The sequence below is a fragment of the Alexandromys fortis genome, unplaced genomic scaffold, assembly GCF_014885135.2.
Source record: "Alexandromys fortis isolate MF-2015 unplaced genomic scaffold, M_Fortis_MF-2015_v1.1 scaffold_42, whole genome shotgun sequence".
Taxonomy (NCBI): domain Eukaryota; kingdom Metazoa; phylum Chordata; class Mammalia; order Rodentia; family Cricetidae; genus Alexandromys; species Alexandromys fortis.
The window spans coordinates 509,923-529,772 of record NW_026067934.1 but is presented as its reverse complement, the minus strand read 5'-3'; the positions used below and the strand labels follow the sequence as shown (position 1 = coordinate 529,772).

Sequence of the window (19,850 nt, the reverse complement as noted above, 5' to 3'; positions counted from 1 at the left end):
GGTGAGGAAAGGGGGAGTTGAGATGGTCGAAGTTTCTAGTCCCCTTCCCCCATCTCCAAATCAAATTAAAAACCAAGGTTTGGAGAACCCATTTGGGCATGTCCAAGGGAAGCCACAGATGCTCAGAGCGCTGCCCTCCCGCTGTGGTCTTAACTCGGGACAAGTTAAGTTTTAAGAGGAGTCCTCGATGTATTAGCATCCCTCGCTGCTCCTAGGCTGCTTGTTGAGCAACGGACCAGGTCAGGTTGGTTCTTATGATGCCCATCTGGGTCCCTGCACAGTCAGAGTCCTCACCCTGCCCTCCCGCAGGAACTGCATAGGACAGACTTTCGCAATGAGCGAGATGAAGGTGGCGCTGGCGCTCACACTGCTGCGCTTCCGCGTCCTGCCAGACGACAAGGAGCCACGCCGGAAGCCTGAACTGATCCTGCGCGCGGAGGGAGGGCTGTGGCTGCGGGTGGAGCCGCTGAGCTTTGGTGCACACTGATCCACCCACTTTGCCCCGGACTTCCTAGTAGGTAGATAGGTGTGAGTCTGCCTTTGTAGACTGCAAAACACAAACTGTGCTGTTACCCTGCAAGCAGGGACTGTAAGGAATCCATTCATTAGCCAGGATGGTTAATTTGAGCCAAAGATCCCGGACTTCCTCTCGATGATCACAGGGTCCTATGATGAGGGTTCATTCTCTAGTCAAGCTGCACTACTCTGGAGCCAACAGAAGGTGACTGAGCAAGAGACGGACCAGGATGAGGGTGAGATTCAGATCCTCAGAGGCAAACCCTTAGCACCACCTTGACGCCCATTTTAATCTCATCTTCTCTTCTTCTCTCACTGCAGAATTCTAATTCTGTGGGTTCTAAGTTACTATGGATATTAAATCTAACAAGCCACCATTTTGCTTTGTTTTTGAGATACTGCTGCACTCTGTTGTCCTGGGTCATTCTCAAACTGCTGGTCTTAAAGGAAACTCAGCTTAAGCCTTCCAGCCATTTGAGACTGCAGTCTTTGGGACACTGTATCAGGCTAGTCCTGGCTCTTATGTAGTTAGTATGTTTGATCATTGTGCTGTTGTGCCCGTTTTCTCTCGTGAGGGGAACCCAAGGAGGTTGTTTTCAGCACTGTGGACAGCAACGACCGGGGCCTTCCTACTCTGGCTGTTGGGGAGTCCAAGGGTGGGCATGGAACCCAAGGTCTGAGTGCCCTTGGCATACTGCAGGCCTAGTAGCTTAGTGGAGCAGCCCCTGCTCAGCACAGGTAAAGCCCTGCTGTCCCACATTTAAAAAACACTCAGGGGAAAATAGTAAAACGGGACTCCAAAAGAGATTTTTAAAATGTTTAGTGTCCTTTCTTTGAAAGCCACATTTGTTTTCTTTGCCTTTAGTTTTACTCCAAGTGTTTTTCTTATTTCTATTCACAGAATTCCATTCACAGAAGTTAGAAAAATAGGAAAAGAATATCCTTTATTATTCTGACATGTAATCATTGGTAGCACCCTCTCACAGAATTGGTAAAAATGAGGTCAGCTCTCCCCACCTAGAGAACAAAGGCCATGCCCTGGAGCAGTGTTTAATCTCTAATTACCTAAATAAATTTTGATGATGATTTCATTCTATTTGCTAGTCCTCTCACTTTCCAACAACTCCAAAAGAGGGAACCCAGTCCTGGAGCTGGGCTTTTTGTTACCCTTTGATGTCTAGGAGAGACATTGTTGCCACAGGGTAACCCCATTTTAACACCTTTATATATGTGTGTGTATTATATATCTTAGGAAGCTGCTACAGTAGTAGGTTTCCATATGATATTTTGAGTGCCCTTAATGTTAATTATCCCTCCCCATATTCCTTATCTATCTTTCCCCATTAAACTCTTTTTATATCATTAGTTCCCTTTAACACTTTATACCACTTTGTTCTGGCCTCTTTCCTAGAAATCCCGCCTTCATGGCTTCTTACTAATTTCCTGCCTTTAATGGGCCTGCCACTTGGTTTCCAGCCACTTGTCTTTTGAGAACTCTCTGTTCAGTTCCATGCATTATTTTTTAAATGGGTTGTTGGCTTTCTTGATGTTTCATTGGAACTTTTGAAGTTAGATGAAACGCCTTTTTATTATGAGATGGCCATGGGCCAATAAGGATGAGAAGTGGTTTTAAAGTGATGTACTCTATTGTCAAAATGACAAGGAGTGGAATTGTGGTGGTTATATTGGTAGTCAACTGGACATAGTCAAAACTCATGTCAGAGACAAACTTCCGTTCATGTCTATGAGGGATTATGTAGATCAGTTAGCTTCTGGCCATGGCTGTGAGGGATTGTGCAGATTATATTAACTGGAGTGGGAAGACCAGCCTAACTGCCAGGAGAGAATAAAGAATAAGGTTCTTCTGCCTGCTGCCTGGCTGAGGATATGTGATCAGCTGCCCCAATCTGATGACGACAACTGTCACGGTTGGCTGTGCCCTCTAACTGTGATCTAAAATAAACCTTCCTCCATTAAGTTGCTTGGTCAGTTATTGTGCCACAATAAGAGAGATGAGTAATTAATACATTCTCCATATCTTCCTCATTTTGTGCCCTAAGTAGAACTTCCTGTAATCTTTAAATTCTAACAGTATTCCAACTTCTCCCAGACATTTTCCTCCATCTTATTTTTTTTTCAGATTTAATAGTGATCCACATACTTACCCAGCCACTACCCTTTCCACCCCAGTCTTAGAAACTAGAATCTTCATCACTGCATATCACCACTGTTATTGCTGCCACCACCACTTATCTCCAAACAGTTTTTTAAATTAAGTGAACGGCCGTTTTTAACTCACTGTTACATTTGCTTAGTGGAGATATATCCTCGAATTGTGGCTCTACTGTTGATATGGTGTTGTTCTTGGAATGATATAGACCATCATATTTGAGAATGTTAACTGATGGGTTTAGCTATTAACTATAAACCCCAACCTTCTCCAGCCTAGCCTCTTTTTATCCCTGCTCATTCAGCAACTGAAAGAATATAGCTGATTTAAGAAAATTCAACCAGTGAAATAACACTAGAAGCTCAATTTTGACACAAAGATATAAAGTACATGAAAAATCAAGGCTGTAGGACCATTCTAAAAATATATAAATCCAAATAAATAGATTCTGTGTGAGTAAATTAGAGGAAATCCCAGAAAAATATTCAAAAGCATTATTGTAGATTAGTGAAATCATATAGAATACTAACACTTGGATGGCATCTGAATATGAGCATATATGGTGTGTGTGTATGTGACGTGTGTGGATGTGGTGTGTGTGATATGTGTGTATGTGGTGTGTGTGTGTGTGGTATGTGTATGTGTGTGTGGTGTGGAAGGGTGTGTTGATGTGTGGGTATTGGGGAGGGGGATGTACATGTGAGATTGTGTGTGTGTGCATGCACAATTGGAACCACTGAGTGACTAAACTGTTCACACATGGTGTGTCCATGGCTGAAGATGCTGTCAGAGTCCCCCGCCCCTGTCCTCAGGCCTGGCTCTTCTGTTACAATGAAGATCACACACTCCAGAGAGAGACTGACCTTCAAATCAGCCCAAGCTCTTGGGGATGGTATGGGTGGGTGAATGCTGCAGCTCACTCACTCTGGGTAAGAATGCACATATGTGCTTTCTGTCTTCCAGAGCTCCCCACCATGCCTGAGCCTTGGCTGCCTGTGTGGCAACTTCCTTCCTCAGCTGCCTTTCTCTCCTGCCTCCTCGACCCATCTGACGTCCCCACCGCCTTACTTGTTTTCAGGACTTCTTTCCCAAAGAGATACCTGGCAGCTGAAACTTGTTTTTGAATAACACCCAAATAACTTGACCTCACACATTAGGGTCTGCTTCTGCAGAACATACATTCAGTGGCTCCAGCAATCTTCACAGACATACTGCTTCTATGAGGTTCAGAGAGGCCAGTTTGTGTATCCAAGATCACCAGCTGGAGAATGGAAAATCCCGGTGTTTGGAGTTTCTAACCCAAAATCACATGCTCACAACTTTTGTAAAAGATTTCCAGGGGCCAGGAGATGGACAATGGGTGTTTACAAACAAGTAGTTCCCTGACGAATTTCATGAAGGTATCCAAACTATGCCTTATTCTGTCACAAAGTCATACTGACAGACAGGAGTTCAGTGCTGGCTGTGTGGCAGGGAGGGTTGCGTTAGCCCTTTGCTCAGTTTATGGCTTGTTTCATGTTCATAAAACATTGATATGCCCTTTAATTTGTATGTAAGGAAACATCAAAATGAATAGAAGTCTCCAAGGTCATACATCCTTTGTAAGATGTGCGAGTCTCCTCTGTGTGCTGTGATTAGCATTAATGAATAAAGAAACTGCCTTGGCCTTGGCAGAACTTAGGTAGGCAGAGAAGATGGAACTGAATGCTGGGAGGAAGAAAGCAGAGTCAGAGAGATGCCATGGAGTGGCCAGAGTCAGACATGCTGAACCATTGCCGGTAAGCCACTGCCACGTGGTGATATACAGATTAATAGAAATGGGCTAAATTAATATGTAAGAGTTAGCCAATAAGAAGCTAGAGCTAATGGGCCAAGCAGTGATTTAATTAATACAGTTTCTGTGTGGTTATTTTGGTTCTGGGCAGCTGGGACAAACAAGCAGGCCCTCCTCCTACAACCATGCAATCTGTGTACTAGTCTTTGTTCAGAAAACACATGTATGAGTCCTGCCCAATGTTAGGCATGGCTTGAAATAGGTTTCTTCTCAAAATGTAAATGAAAATCATACAGAATAGTGAATGTTATATGTGACATCCATCCTTCACGTAAATAAAAATTTTACTAACAACTAACTGGGAGTTATATGGTAATTTGACACACTTTCAAGTATAATAAGAGTTCTCCAAAACATGAGGATGATTAAAATATAATATATAGATATGAGATGATAGTAGTGATAATAAAATAAAACCCAGGTAACTCATCTGAGTTTCCAGAGGTGTTAGGTCTCCTTCCCCCAGTTGGCCTCTGGTGCCTGCTTGCCTCAGAACTCCAGTTAGAAAAGTTCTATGTGATGGAGCTTAGCATGGGGAAAGAGGTTCATTGGAGGAGGCTTTATGTCTTAGGTCTATGAACTGGGAAGTTTGAGAGGGCTATGAGTTCCAGACTATAGAAAAAAAACAGGAATTTTTTGTGATTGGAAGATTATAAACACTGCTGTCTTGACTGAAGAGGTGGCTTAGAAGCTGAGAGCATTCGCTGCTCTTATAGAGAACTGGGATTCTTTCCCAAGCATTCACATAGTGGCCTACAACCATCTGTAACTTCAATTCTGGGAGATCTGACCCCCTTCTGGTGTTCCTGGGCACTGCAGGCATGTGGTGCACAGACATATATGCAGGAAAGACACCCATACACATAAAAAGAAACACACAAAACACTTTTGCCAAATCAGTGCACAAGTCATCATTTTTGCCTTTTCTGTAGGGTTTACATTACAACATGCTCTGATGGAGGTGGGTCTTGTATCTTATCTGTTGATTTCATTGGGTAATAATAAAGAAACTGCCTTGGCCCTCATAGGACAGAAAATTAGGTAGGCGGAGTAGACAGAAGAGAATGCTGGGAAAAAGAAGCTGAGTCGAGGAATCGCCATGATGCTCCCACTCCAGACAGATGCAGGTTAAGATCCTCTCTGGTAAGCCAGCTCATGGGCTACACAGAATATTAGAAATGGGTTAGAACAATATGTAAGAGCTAGCCAATAAGAAGCTGGAACTAGCCGGGCCAGGCAGTGTTTGAAAGAATACAGTTTCCGTGTAATTATTTCTGGGCATAAGCTAGCCATGCGGGCGGCCGGGTGCCGGGGACGCAGCCCTGCCGCTCCTATTTCAACAATGCTCCATTTTCACTCATTCCTTTAATGTGTTATCATCCTATTTCCAGCAGTTCCAGCCTCCCCTTCTTGACCTCATCTGCACAGTTCACATCCCAGGCTCGTCCCCATATGTCTTCTCCCTCCCATTCCAGTCTACAGCCAGACCAGCCTCAGCTATGTCCTTCTAGCTGAACTGTTGATCTCAAGTATCTGACCTGGAAAATCAATAGTTGAACAGATTCAAAGAGAAAGTCGCCCGCCAAGACCCCATGCTACTTGTACGTGGGACGTGACCTCTGCCTGGTGTGCAGCTGATGGACCCGCATTCTGGAAACCATGCAGGCCTTCCTTCATGCCAATGATCAGAGAAACTCCAAAGAAGTTCCTGGACAGGCTTGGTCCTGATCTCTTGGCACCTGAAGTCCCGAGTTAATGATTATACTAGATATATTCTGTCCTTGAAATGGCAGGGGCAACTATAAATGCGGGGCTTAAAATCACCTTTGCCCTTATCTAGTCTTTTCCACAAACACACGGAGGAACCAAATGCTGGCTTCTATGCTCTGCGATCCTGACTTAGTTCCTCTCTGTAGCTGACTGACCCAATCCCCTTTTCTTTGGCCTCTTGTCAAGGGTGGGAAGAAGCAACTAGGCCTGGGAGGAATTGGTTGGCACAGCTAAACCAGCATTCCATCACCTCTCTCAGATCATGATCCAGGAACAACTCAGTTACGGAGGAAGGAGAGGAGCTGTGGGGAAGACCCTGCCAAAGAAGGTGCCAGGCTAGGGAAAGTGGTGCTGTCTTAGATGGAAGGTACTGTCCTAGCTTAGAAAGAGCTTAGCACATGTCTTGGGTATTGTTAAAGACCCAGCTGATTAAAGCAGGGTGGCCACAGTGCTCCAGTTGGCTCTGGTAGTAGTGGTTGTTTTTGGACAACTTCTGGCAGCCTCAGTATCATTCAGGCAATCTGGGATAGTAGCCAGACTTTCTCTTTGTACTTGCTCTTCTACTTCCTTCTCATCCTCTTCTTCCCTTGAATTTCCTTCATAGCCTGTTTCACCTCCTTGTCTCTGTGTTGCCTTGGATTCCACTGCTTCCTGCTCTGATGCCAGCATCCCAAGTTGCTATGTGGTCTGTATCCAGACATGCCTTTTCACTTGAACCTCAGGAACCTACACTTTCTCATCTGCCCTGTATAATTCCTCATCTGGACCTGTCCTAGCTGAGGCTGGAGCCCCTGTCAGTCTCACCATGGGTGCTTTTTCTCTTGGTTAGGGCTTTCTGGCTCTTGGCCCATAGTCTTACCCAGATCTATGCCTTGGATAAAAGACATTATCATCTCCAAGGTGTTCCTCGCCTCCCCCCCCCCAAGGGACCGAGGTTTTTTGGGTCACCTAAGCATAATAAATGTGACAACAGGATGTGTCTGGGTATGGGGGTACATGGACGTCCCAGGGTTGAGGGGGTTGAGGGTAAGATGGACTAGCATCTGGGAATGAAGGTGTAGGGATCTCCCAGGGGTCAGAGAGTTTGGAATAGAATGATCTGAGGCCTGAGTATGAGGGTGCAGGGGCCTCTCAGTAGTCATGGAGTTGGTAAGACAGTCTGGGATCTCGGTATGAGTATGCATGAACCTCCCTAAGGTCATAGAATTCTCCAAAGGAGGCCTGGCATGTTGTTATGAGGTACACCAACCTCCTAAGGGTAAGAGAGTTGGGAAAAGGATAGATTGGAGTCTGGAGTATGAGAATGCAGGGACCTCCTGAGGGTAAGAGAGTTGGGGACAGGATGGACTGGGTTCTTTGGGTGTTCTGCTTCAAGCCCTCACATCCCTGTCCTCCTCCCCCAGTCTACTCTAGATTCATTTCCAGCCTGTTTTTCTGCCTCTGGTACATACTGAGGGACTCTAAGCATGAGCTGCAGAGTCAGGACCCAGGGCAGTCCTGCATTTCTGCTGTTTAGGTCTTCTGAGGAGCACTGTCCCAGGCTCGGCTTCCTGATTGTTCCATTCCTTTCTGTCATTCACCTTTAGGTTTCTGTTTTATTCCAGGAAAGGGTTTTGATGTTCATCAAGGCTATAGGAGGGTCCCAACCCGACTCTCCATCTTCCTATTCTGGGCCATGTCTTCTGTAGCATTTGCATTTTCTACTGCTGTGATAAAACACTGTGACAGGGCTAACTTATAGAAGAGAAAGCTCCAGAGGGAAAAGAGCCACCATGGCAGGTAGGCATGGCAGCCAGCAGCAGGCATGGCAGCAGGAATAGGAATCTGAGGTCCCACATTGGGAACCACAATCGCCAAGCAGAGAGCAAAGTGGAAGTAGGTGAGGCTTTTCAATCTCAATCCCACCCCCAGTGATGCATTTCCTCTAAAAAGAGTTCATCACTTAAACCTCCCCAAACAGTGCTACCCATTAGGGATCTAATATTCAAATACTGAAACTTAAGGGGGCCGTTCTCTTTCCAATTACTACATTAAAGAGTTAATCTAATTATTCTTTATCAATAAAAATTGGGAGTCAGATATCAGGGTATGAAGCTGAAGGATCAGAGAAGCCACCAGTCCTCTCCCACCTGCTGCGTGACTTCCTCCCCAAAGGGCCATGATTCCCCTCCACTCCAGCTTACTACTTCCTTGTCTTATCTGTCCTCAGTCCTCAAAGCGTCGGTGGTTAATCTTGGTTCACTAGTGGCTAGCTCCACCCTCTGACTCCAAGCAAACTTTGTCAGAACACAGTCAAAATATCACACAATACCACGTCCTCATTATATGGCACTTCTCTAAGATGAATCAGTAAGGCCTGTTACACAAGCTGGATTAGAGTGTTCACCTATTCTACCATGAACCTTCCTGACCTCATCCTTTATCTCACACTCGGACTTTGACTCAGGTTTTTCTCTCCTTTGGGCACCTTGCTCTCATAATTTCATTTGTGAACAGCAGAGCTCAAGGCTTGCACACGAGTCCTTGTAGCATACACAGGGTCCTCTGGCTTGTGGGAATAGTTGCTTGTGGGTAGGAACTACCAACCTCATGGAGGCTTGGAGATATGTTCTGCTGTCCTTCTACTGTGCCCTCACGTTTCTTCAGATACTGAGGTTGGGCGGCCTCAAGGCTTGGACCATTTTGCATCATTGGAACTGGAGACCTGTGGCACATGCAGTCATGTAGGTGGACTTTTCTGCCTCGCCAGTGGTTCCCAAATAACCACACAGAGACTTATTACTAATTATAAATGGTCAGCTGATAGCTTATACTTGTTTTTAACTAGTTCTTATAGCTTAAATTAACCCACAAATATGGGTTAACTTATTATATTAACTGTCGTGCTGCCCTGAGGCTTGTTTATCTCATCTATGTATTTTCATGTTGTCAACCTGAGCTATGCCATTGAAACTCTCCTCACAGAGGACACTAGACCAGTGTTTCTCAACCTGAGGGTCGTGACCCCTTTGAGGGCCGAATGACTCTTTCACTGGGGCTGCCTATTATCATTAGAAAACAAAGATATTTACATAGTGATTCATAGCAGTTGCAAATTAGTTATGAAGTAGCAACGAAAATAGCTTTATGGTTGAGGGACACCACATGAGGTATTAAAGGGTCACTGCTTTAGGGTGGCTGAGAACCACTGCTCCAGACTCTCTCAAGGTGAATGTTAAAGCCAACCAGGACGAAGTCATGTCATTTCATCTATTGTTGGCACCCCCACCCATCCTCGTGTTATTGGAACCCATGGCAATGACAGGAGGCCGTAGTACAAGGCCCTAGGGGGGGAAATGTCTGTAGGTGGAGAAGAGAGATCGGTATAAATAGACCAGAGGAGTTGGGTTGTGATGGTTGAATGAAGTGAGCTCTCTGCTAGGTTATGGAGAAAGAATTCCTGGAGGAGGGGACATGACCAAACCAGATATAACCAGAGGTTAGATCAGTGAAGGTACAGGAGAGACAGAGTCAGACATCTGGAATGATGCAGCTCTATAGCCCGCGGTAGAAATGTTGAAAGCGGGAGTGGACTCTGCAGCAACAAGATTGAGAGGGCTGTGGTTGGTGTGTAATAGGACCTACTATTCCACGTCACTCTCCTCTACTGTGATGGTCCTGCTGCATGTTCTTTGTTCACTCGAGACTATGGCTCTAGGACAGAAAATGCTAAGAGTCATATGTATTTGCCAGGCATTCTGTAGCTCCATCTGGATGCTTAGTTCTCTGTCATTTGTGAGTGGTGGAAACTCGCATCATTTGGTTAAAGAAAGGGAGAAAGAATGCATAGCCTGTTAATCTGCCCAGAAATCTGGGAACAGATGTGCATTCTAGACTGATAGATAACCTTTGTGCTATCTGTGTGGCCAGAGACCACACTTGACTATCCCTCAGACCCTTATTGTCATCTGTTTTTCTAGGTCAATCTACAGAATCCAATTTTATGTAAGCTGTCATATGTACTATATAAAGAGTTTCAATGTAGTCACATCTGATCTTTTTTTAAATGTTGATCTGTTCCTCAAGGAGCACATAGAATTGAGTTAATCATCATTAGGAAAGCTTTTTACCAAATTTGTACTGTGTTTAAATAAGCTTAAAATAAATTACTTGGGGTCAGACTTACAAAGTTAGAACCATCACCAGCTACTTAGTTGTGTTGAACCAAACTGCCTTCTTGCTTCTCTTGGATCATCTCTCTGTTGGCCATGGAGGTTGCAGAGATCCCCACAGGGAGGAACTCCTAAAGGAGATGGAAAAATATTTTGTTTGCTTCTAGTCTTCTCATTTGAAATGCTTTCAGTATTCCAATACCCATTCATAAAACAAAGTACAATCAAAATAGAAACTAAAGGGCTGCAAGGTGGTTCAGTGGGTAAAGGCACACTCACCTGATGGTATTAGTTCCTCTCTTGGAACCCATATGTGCTGGCTAGCCTGTCAACTTGACACAAACCAGGGTCATGTAGGAAGAGGACTATCATTGGGTGTAGTCTTTATTACTCCTTTATGTCTTCTTTATGGTTTCTATTGCTGTGAAGAGATAACAGCAACTCTTATAAAGGGAAACATTCAATTGAGGTGACTTACTTAAGGTTCAGAGGTTTAGTCTACTTTTGTCATGATAGGAAGCAAGACAGCATGCAGGCAGACATGTTGCTAGAGAAGGAGCTACATCTTACAGGCAAGAGAAAGTGGTCTCAGTCACCGGGTAATGTCTTGAACATATATGAGATCTCAAAGCCTGCCTCCACAATGACACACTTTCTCCAACAAGGCCACACCTCCTAATAGTGCCATTTTTGGGGGAGCCATTTTCTTTCAACCCACCACACAGCAATAGAAAACAAACAAGGACGCTATGTCAAGATGATTCACTCTGCAAAGTTTTTCTTTGACCTCCACACCAAACATGGCACATGCCTATCCCCCCATATTTATAATAAATAAAAACTAATTTTCTTTAGAACAGGAAATTAATCTATAATTGAAACATGCTAAATAATTGTAGCATGACTTCTGATAGGCTTTAGTAGTAAAAGCTCAGAGTCAGATATAGGTGAAAATGCTGAGACTAGAGAAATGAAGGAGCAAAATACCTTTCCTACTCAACTTTCCAACCTAAAAGAGACTGAGCTGTCTCCTCCCAACTTATCACTTCCTCTCTTTGCCCAGTCATATCACTTCCTGTCTGTCTATGCAGACCTCCATACCTCTGTGGTTAGCTAGTGACTAGGTCCACCCTCTGATCTTCAGGTAAGCTTTATTTATATAACAAGACACCATCACAAATAATCACTAATAATATTCTCTTACACATTGCTCCAGTTTTTATTTATTAATTATGCATGGCGGTGGATATTTTATTAGCATCTAATAGTATTATATTAATGCACTGTCCTGATTAAAACTGTTATTTTGTTGATTATAAAGTACCCGAACAGATGCTCAGCATCAATGGGAGTTACAGAATGTAGAGAAAATAATTGAGATGCTACATGACACTCATCGGAAGGATAGACTCTAACATTTGTTGAGGGATACGGATGAGTAGTTTGGGGGCCACACACATTCCTGGAGGGAAAACAAAATGCTGAAGCTTCTAGGAAAATAGTTTGGCAGTTTGAATGGTGACTCTCACTTGATCCTACAGGTCTACTAGGTAAGAAAAACACAACAAAAACAGGTGCTTAAGTACACACTCGTGTGTGTGTTCAATGGAACTCTACATTCCTTAGCCTTTGCATCTGTCGCTGGGACCTAATACTTGACAGGAACAACCCATGAGGGAAAGAGTTTATGTAGCTCATGGCTTACGCCTACCACTGTATGGAAGGCATGGTAGCAACAGTGTGAGGTGATGGCTGTTCCATGGCCTGGATGGTTCCTGGGCTAGAAGAGTGAGCAGTGTGAAGCACTGTGTGCTGGCGGCTTGACTATTTTTAGAGAAACTCCTACATCCACTTTGTAATGTTTCCTTCAGCTCCTACTTGACTAAGATCTATTGTGTTTTTAATCTGTCTTTTCCCATCTGCCATCACAGACACAGCTTCTAATCTTTGAATCAGTATACCCTTTCGAGTGGTCCTGTAGAACACAGTCATCTGAACTAATAGCTACTATCTTCCTACTGCCTACTTGTCAATGACCATCACAATGGAGCTGTGACTGTAGACGTTCCATCACAGAAGGCAGGGTGGAGAGGGTCACTGGATGGACCCTCACTGAGATTCCAGCTACTCCTTCTACCATTTGTAAGCTACTCTGCCCAAATTTGAGAAGGTGCTGGAGTAGAAAGGGGAAGGTTAACTGAAGGAGCTCACCTATGCTGTATTCATAAGGGTTCTCTAAAGGAACAGAGCTGATAGAAAACATATATTAATATATATTTGTATACATATGTTTAAAAGGGGATTTATTAGAATGATTTACAGGTCATATGGGTAGTCTGACAATGGCTGTCTACAGTAGTTGCTCTGTCCACAAGACTGGATGTCTCAGCAGTCCTAATCTGGTACTGGGGTCCTGGAAGATTCCTAGGGAACCGCTGGTCTCCAGTCTGCACTGGACTCCTGAAGAAGGTTCTCAAACCAGTGAAGGAATGCCTCAGCAACAGGATAGATGAATTTGCCAGCGAGAGTGAGGGCAAGCAGGCAAAAAACAAAAGTGCCACGGACCGTCCCTCTTGGAGACCGCTATCCACGGGAGAACAGGGTGAAGGATAGGATAGCCAGGATACGACGCAAGGGAATGACAGACAGACACACTGTGTAGTGAAAATCTGCTGCAATTTTACTTCTGTAAAGCTTCAGTTTTTGTACAAAACAGATCAAAGGACTTGGCAGGCTCACTGCATCACCCCACTCAGGGTTCCAGACATAAATCAAGGCTAAGCATAATCAAAATAGAGCTCCTTCTACGTGCTCCTCTCTACGTGCTCAAGATGTTGGCAAGGACTTTCAGTTTTGTTTTGTCTCGCACCATTAACCACATTCTACCGTGGGAGACTAGTTCTCAGGGTCCTGTGTTTAGCTTCCCATTTATATAGTTTTTTATTCTTTGGTCCATATTCCCTAATAGTTTTCTTATAATAATTCCTATACCAATATATTAAAGCTGATCTCATGTTTTCAATAATTTCCATTCTTTCCTTCTTACTATAAAGACACCAAGGCTTCCGGGATCTAACTAATTTTTCCATAAAGGAGAATTTTCTCTAATTCTCCCTAAATCTGATTCACTATGATGATTCCCTCGTAACATTTCAACTTTAGCCGTTTCTGTTTCATAATTAAGTTTCCCAGGCTCATGTGGCGTGGGGCATACTTCAGTTCCTCAAGGACTGCTTTAATGAACGGTGGAGCCGAGCCAAGGACGTACTTTGATTTCTTAGTAAGCGGTCAGCTATAAACAAGAAAATTAAGAAATACAGAGAAAGATCAGGCAAGGTGTCAGGAGGGCTCGCTCTCAGGGCCATCTCCAGATACGAGATTTGCCTATGGCATCAGGTCCTATCTCGACCACTGATTGCCAGGGGGACCACCTGGTGCTTCGCTCCAAGAAGCTCTAACCCCAATCCTTCAGCAGGTAAAAGCCAGCGCAGAGGCATTTTGTCACTACACGGCAGTCACTGCTGTGGACGTGGCACAAAAGCTTCTTTCTTCCATGTCCTTTTATGTGGGCTGCCATCATAAGGTGTGACTCACATTTAGGGTGGGTTCACACCTCAAATGATCTAGGCAAGAAAAATCCCTCACAGGCTGCCCAGCTGCTTGGGTTTTAGTTGATTCCAGATGTCAAGTCCAGATGACAGCCGACCTTAGCCATCACCCTTCCTCACTCCTGCCTCTCATTCATGCTCTGTAAGCCCAACAAACTCATTGATTGCTGGGGGTCAACTTTAATGGAATTGTGCTTTGGGTTCTTTATAAGAAAGGGGTACATGATGTTTATGTAGGACCCAACCATGACAAGCTCAACAGAGCCCCAAATCTCAGTAGTTTACCCTAAGGCAATACCTGGTCCACGAAAGACCACAAGTTGAGACCACCCAGATACCACCCAGGAACAGATCATCCAAAGAAATTCCTAATGCTCTAACCATTGCGGATAGGAACACCTGCCAGCACACACCCAACGCTTTTTACCAGGACACCCACAAATGTCAGCCAATCAGGGGTCCTAAACCTTAGAAATTCCTCACTCCAACCATTGCTATTATAAAAACCCAACCCCAACTGAACTTGGGACTCTCTGTTCACGTCAATACCTTAACACACACAAAGTCCGAGTTTGAACTTGAATAAGAATAAAGGCTCTTTGCTTTTACATACAGGGATCGGTCTCCTAGTTGGTTTTGCAGGAGGATGTTGTGATCTGGGCATAACAGTTTACACGTCCTTGAGCATCAAAATGAATATAATATCCCTCAGTAGAGAAAAGAAAAAGGCCTTCCTTTACTTTCGCTCTCTCACCAGCTAATCTATTCTTTGTAAACTGCATCGTTCCATATTGATATTTGGAATCTTTAGTGTCTCATTTCCTGCTCTGATAGAACAAACTGACTTTGAGATTCTGCCTACGATCAGTATGAGAATGAAATAGTAAAGTCTGTGGATCTGAGAGTGGAGGACGCTCCCTCTGCTGGTCAGTCTGAGGACAGCAGGCTCTTAGGTCAAGTTCAGCTTGTCTGAGACTTTATGGGTGTGTTTGGTGGTAAGGCTGAGTCTGACTGTGTGCACTTGTGCAAGTGTATTTATATTGTGTGCCATGTATGTACATGTGGAGGCAAATTGTAAAGTACTGAGGAGGTTTTTATGTGTGCCTGTGTGTGTGTGTGTGTGTCTGTGTATGTGTGTGTTTACAGCTACCAAGTTTCCTGATGGGTGTGTGAAAGGGACCCAAGGACCCCAGTGGGTAGCCATGTCCTCATTCTATCACTGGAGTAACGTGTATGTGTGTATGTGTCTATGTGTGTATATGTGTGTGTCTGTGTATGTGTCTGTGTCTGTGTGTCTGTGTATGTGTCTGTGTGTGTCTGTGTGGGGGTGTCTGTGTATGTCTCTGTATATGTCTATGTTTGTGTGTGTCTGTGTATGTGTGTCTGTGTGTGGGTGTCTGTGTATGTCTCTGTGTGTGTCTATGTTTGTGTGTATCTGTGTATGTGTGTGTCTGTGTGTCTCTGTGTGTGTCTGTGTATGTGTCTGTGTGTCTGTGTATGTGTGTGTCTCTGTGTACGTGTGCCTGTGTATGTGTCTGTGTATGTATGTGTATGTGTGTGTGTCTGTGTGTGTCTGTGTATGTGTGTGTCTGTATGTGTATGTATGTGTGTGTCTGTATGTGTATGTATGTGTGTGTCTGTATGTGTATGTATGTGTGTGTGTCTGTGTATGTGTGTGTGTCTGCGTGTGTATGTGTTTGTGGGGTGTGTCTGTGGGGGGGGTGTTGCAGTTGCTGGAGCTTCTGCCAGAGCCCCTGGCCCTGTTGTTAGACTCGACCTTTGCAGTGCAGGCTGCACACCCCAGACAAACAACCCTGGGAGCAACCTGGGCTATGTTTAAGTCCTGAAGGACAGTCATGAGTCAGTCAACTCATGTCTCAGTCAGCTCTGGGAATGACTCTAAAGTATGTACTTGATGCTGGCTGTCTCCCAGAGCCCCTCCCTAGATCTCAGCCTTGGTGGCCAATGTACAAACTTTCTCCAACACACAGTTTAACCCTTGCCTCCTTTCCCATTCTACTTCCTCACTGCATTGCTGGTGTCCAGGGATTATCTTTTACATCTGGGCAGTTAAAAGCTTTCCTAAGGGTCACCCCCAAAGACAGGATTTGAACTTCAGGTTTTTTAAATTGTCTGCTTATGGGGATCCTAAAGTAGGGCAAATATAGTGACAAATTATACTCTGGAGCCAATGTTCATGCCCCTAGGAATGTGAGTATCAGAGAAGGCAGCTTACTTGCTCAGTGTCACACAGCTGGTGAGAGACAGAAGCCAGCTTTTTATAAAGTTACCTGATCCCAAGCCAGGAGTTCACAGCTTTTGCAAAAGGCTGCTAAGGTCAGAGAACGCTCAGCGGGTGTTTACAGCTACCAAGTTTCCTGATGGGTGTGTGAAAGGGACCCCAGGACCCCAGTGGGTAGCCATGTCCTCATTCTATCACTGGAGTAAAGATGACAAACCCAGTCCTGGTGCTGGCTGTACACTGGGGTGAGTGTTGCTTTAATTCTTTGTTCAATATTATGTATTTAATATTCTCACCAACCCCCTAGCTCCTCTGATGAATATGAAAACACTGCAACACAGCGAGTTGAAGAGAAGTGGCCCCAAGCACAGCTGATCCTGAGAGGTGCCCTGCAGTCTGTTCCCACACACAATGCTGTCCGATTCTCAGAAGTCACATATGAATGTCCAGTTGTGTGACAAGCATGACATGCAACAGTTCCCTTTTTAGAATATAAATGATAGTTGTACAGAATAGTAAACGTTGTTTCAAGAGCAAGCTACACAGCACATGAGAAAGGGGACTGAGGAAATGGCTCCATGGGTGAATGGAATCTACATCTAGGAGACACACCCGTGTCTCTTCCTTTAAAGGTTAATCCAGTTGGGTGGGGGCAGGAATCTGGCTAGAGGCTCAGCCATAGGAAAGTGGACTCACTTTAAGATAATGTACGTTTCCTTCCCAGAACTCCCGGGTCCTAGTGCAATGCCCAGGAGCCTCCATGTGGTTCACTGGTTCTGTCCACCTTTCTGAGGCAGTAACGTCTTCTTTTGGATTCTGGTGAGAGCCTGGCTATTCCTTTCCTAACTCTCCAGATTTCTTTACTCCTTTTCTCAAGTTCCCCTCTTCATTGTGTGACCGCCTGCAGCCATGTGGCTGACCTTCATGCCGAGCTGGTGATTCCATTCTTCTCCACACAGCCTTGAGACTGGCAGCTAGTGGGCCTGGGATTTCCTTTGAAACTCTAATAAACTATCCTCAATCCTCTGCCCGAGTCTGTTATTTGTCCATGGGTGTCATTTATCGGTCACATGTCTGTTACTGTGATATAGCAGCCTGGCCAAGGCAACTCAGAGAAGAAAGAGCTTATTGTGGTTCCAGAGAGACAGAGTCCTTAACGGCAGCTGGCAGAAAACCAAGAGCTCACATCGTGAGCCATAAGCACCAGAGAAAGCCAACTACAAGTAGTGTGAGGCCTTAAATTCTCAGTACCCATCCCCCAGTGACATCCTTCCTCCAGCAAGGCCACACCTCCTAAACCTCCCCCGAACAGTGTCACCAAGTGAGGAATAAAGTATTCAAATGCTTGAGACTATGGGAGATATCTCTCACTCAAACAAGCACACTTTTATTACTGTGACTGAAAACCCCATGGGAGTGCAATTTTTCTGTTATTATATGATGATTCTTCAGGAGCTCCTCATGACCTCCAGCAATGCTTCTTCCCTGCCTTTTCAATCTTTAATTAGCAAGCAAACCAACAAACCCATACAAACAAACAAGCCAAAAACAAACAAAAATTGTTTCTGCAACCCTAGAGGGTATTACATTTGCTTGCAAATGTAAAGACCTGGGTTCAAATCCTCAGAATCCACACAAAGTCAGGCACCGTAGAATCCCTGGGAGCTAGTGAGTCACTTAGCCTGGAGTACAGAGCTGCAAAACCGACAAGAGACCTTAAAAAAAAGGAGAAAGGTGAGAACTGACACCCAAGGCTGTCCTCTGACCAGTGCCATGGTCTCCTCTGCTTGGATCCATCTGCTCAGAGAGTTGTGCTCGCTTCGGCAGCACATATACTAAAATTGGAACGATGCAGAGAAAATTACCATCTGCTCAGAGTTCCTCTTGACCTCACCACCAGATCAACCTAAGCATTGTTCTTTGTTGTAAGCCACATTATGGGGTGATAGCTGCTGGGGTTCAGCCATGACAGGTACATACACTCCAGGGTAGGGGTGTGTGGATAGAAATGTTGGGTAGGAGGAACAGAGATACAAAAGAATGAGACATAGAATAGTATCAGAAGGGCAACTCCGTGAATCCTGAATACTGAACCCACCTGCATTTATTTTTCATATGCTTCTATACCCCAAAACAAAAGTGGGTGAAGAAGGCAAAAGACTGCTTTAACAGCATACAAAGTTACTTGCTTCAGTACTTGAGACACCAAGTCGTTATTTCCTGAGTAAAGCATTCTGATGTTTTGGACAGGATATGCAGTGAATGCATCCTAAACCAAGTATCCTGTAGGCTGCCACTTCCTGTGTCAAACCTCCTATTTAAAATGAAGGCTCAGGAATAGGCTCGAATTCTCTGACTTCTGGTCAGGGTTGAGTGGGTCCACTTCTATGGGCCATCTTAACGTTCAAAACAGGAAGTAACTACACCCTAGGTCAGGATATCTTCTTTGTAGCCACACCTGCTTTCAACAACTTTGAAAGAGTAAAAATAAGCTCAAACTCTCTGTACCCATCCCCCGTCAAGGCAGAACAGGCTCATATCTGTGGACCGCCACAGTTCTTCCAACTGATCCTGGGAATATCACCTGGGAAATCATAGGGCTGCATTTTTTGATCCTACCCCAAGAACTGTGTCTTTCTCTGGACTCTGAGCTGCTTCAGGGTAGGATTTGAATTTTGCTTGTGTCCCTGGTAGGCAGAGGAAATCCTGGAGTCTCCCAGCTTTGTGCCATGAAAGAGCTCACCAGAGAAGTTTCTTTGTGTCATGGACAGCAATTCTTATAGTGACTCGTGGCTGGTCACAGTGCAGAGAATAAATGGCCACCTATATCATAGCCACACCTGCAAGAATCAAGGATCCTTTTGGAAGCTGATGATCATAAGAGCCAGAAGTCTGGGAGGATAGGACCAACAATGCCTTCTGGATATGACAGAACTTCTGAACTCATGAACACACAGCAATTGCTGCTGCCTGTACAAGACCTGTTCAAGATCAAGGCAGTCAACATTCCAGTACTGGGGATGGGGTCTTGAAGCCCCAGGTGAGGAGCTATTGACAGCTGTCGGTGGAGGGAGAGTCAGTTTTCTTTAGGGGATCTGGGCCCTGGAAGGCCTTCTGCCCCCTGTAGGTCTTACATCTATTTTTAAAAAAGAAGGGAGGGGTGGGGAGCTGATCTTCAAGGAATAAAGTAGAAGAGTAGCAGCTGAATCTGATCAAAATACAATTTATGCATGTATGAAATTCCCAACAAATTAATTAAAAAATAGTATGTATTCATTTTTTAAAATGAATGGTGCCGGCTGTCAGAGCAGCTCAGTGCAGAGGACCTTGGGAGATGGTCTGCCTGGCCTGTCTCCATTGCCCTAGCTCCTGAACTCCTGTTAATGATTCTTGGAAGAGCAGGGGCAATTGTAAATGTGGGGCTCAGACTCACCTCTGCTCTCTTCAGAATCTTGCTCACCCCCAATCTCACCACTCCTGGCCCCCACTGTGTCAGAAAGGGCCAAGTCCCAAAATCTGGCAGCGTCCATGCTGTGTGCACCTGATTTGATTCCACTCT

General features: G+C 44.7%; 1 protein-coding gene and 1 long non-coding RNA gene across 6 annotated transcripts in view; one reads left to right on the top strand and one right to left on the bottom strand.

Annotated features, from left to right (window-relative positions):
- The window catches only part of LOC126504032 (cytochrome P450 4F4-like), a 20,735-nt gene extending 15,942 nt beyond the window's left edge, over nucleotides 1–4,793 (top strand). For 3 of the 5 annotated variants that reach the window (XM_050146025.1, XM_050146021.1, XM_050146020.1), the window contains one exon: nucleotides 310–1,612. In XM_050146025.1, the coding sequence (XP_050001982.1) occupies nucleotides 310–487 (178 nt within the window). In that variant the 3' untranslated portion in view covers nucleotides 488–1,612. Of the gene's footprint in view, nucleotides 1–309; nucleotides 1,613–3,649 lie in introns of those variants that run through there. The other 2 variants (XM_050146024.1, XM_050146023.1) reach the window with 2 other exon arrangements.
- The window catches only part of LOC126504038 (uncharacterized), a 25,391-nt gene extending 5,546 nt beyond the window's left edge, over nucleotides 1–19,845 (bottom strand). Inside the window, exons 1-3 of the long non-coding RNA XR_007592470.1 lie at nucleotides 19,725–19,845; nucleotides 10,721–10,862; nucleotides 10,456–10,572 (exon numbers count right to left, since the gene is read on the bottom strand). This is a non-coding gene — a long non-coding RNA (uncharacterized lncRNA). The remainder of the gene's footprint in view (nucleotides 1–10,455; nucleotides 10,573–10,720; nucleotides 10,863–19,724) is intronic.
- Nucleotides 19,846–19,850: the final 5 nt, after the last annotated feature.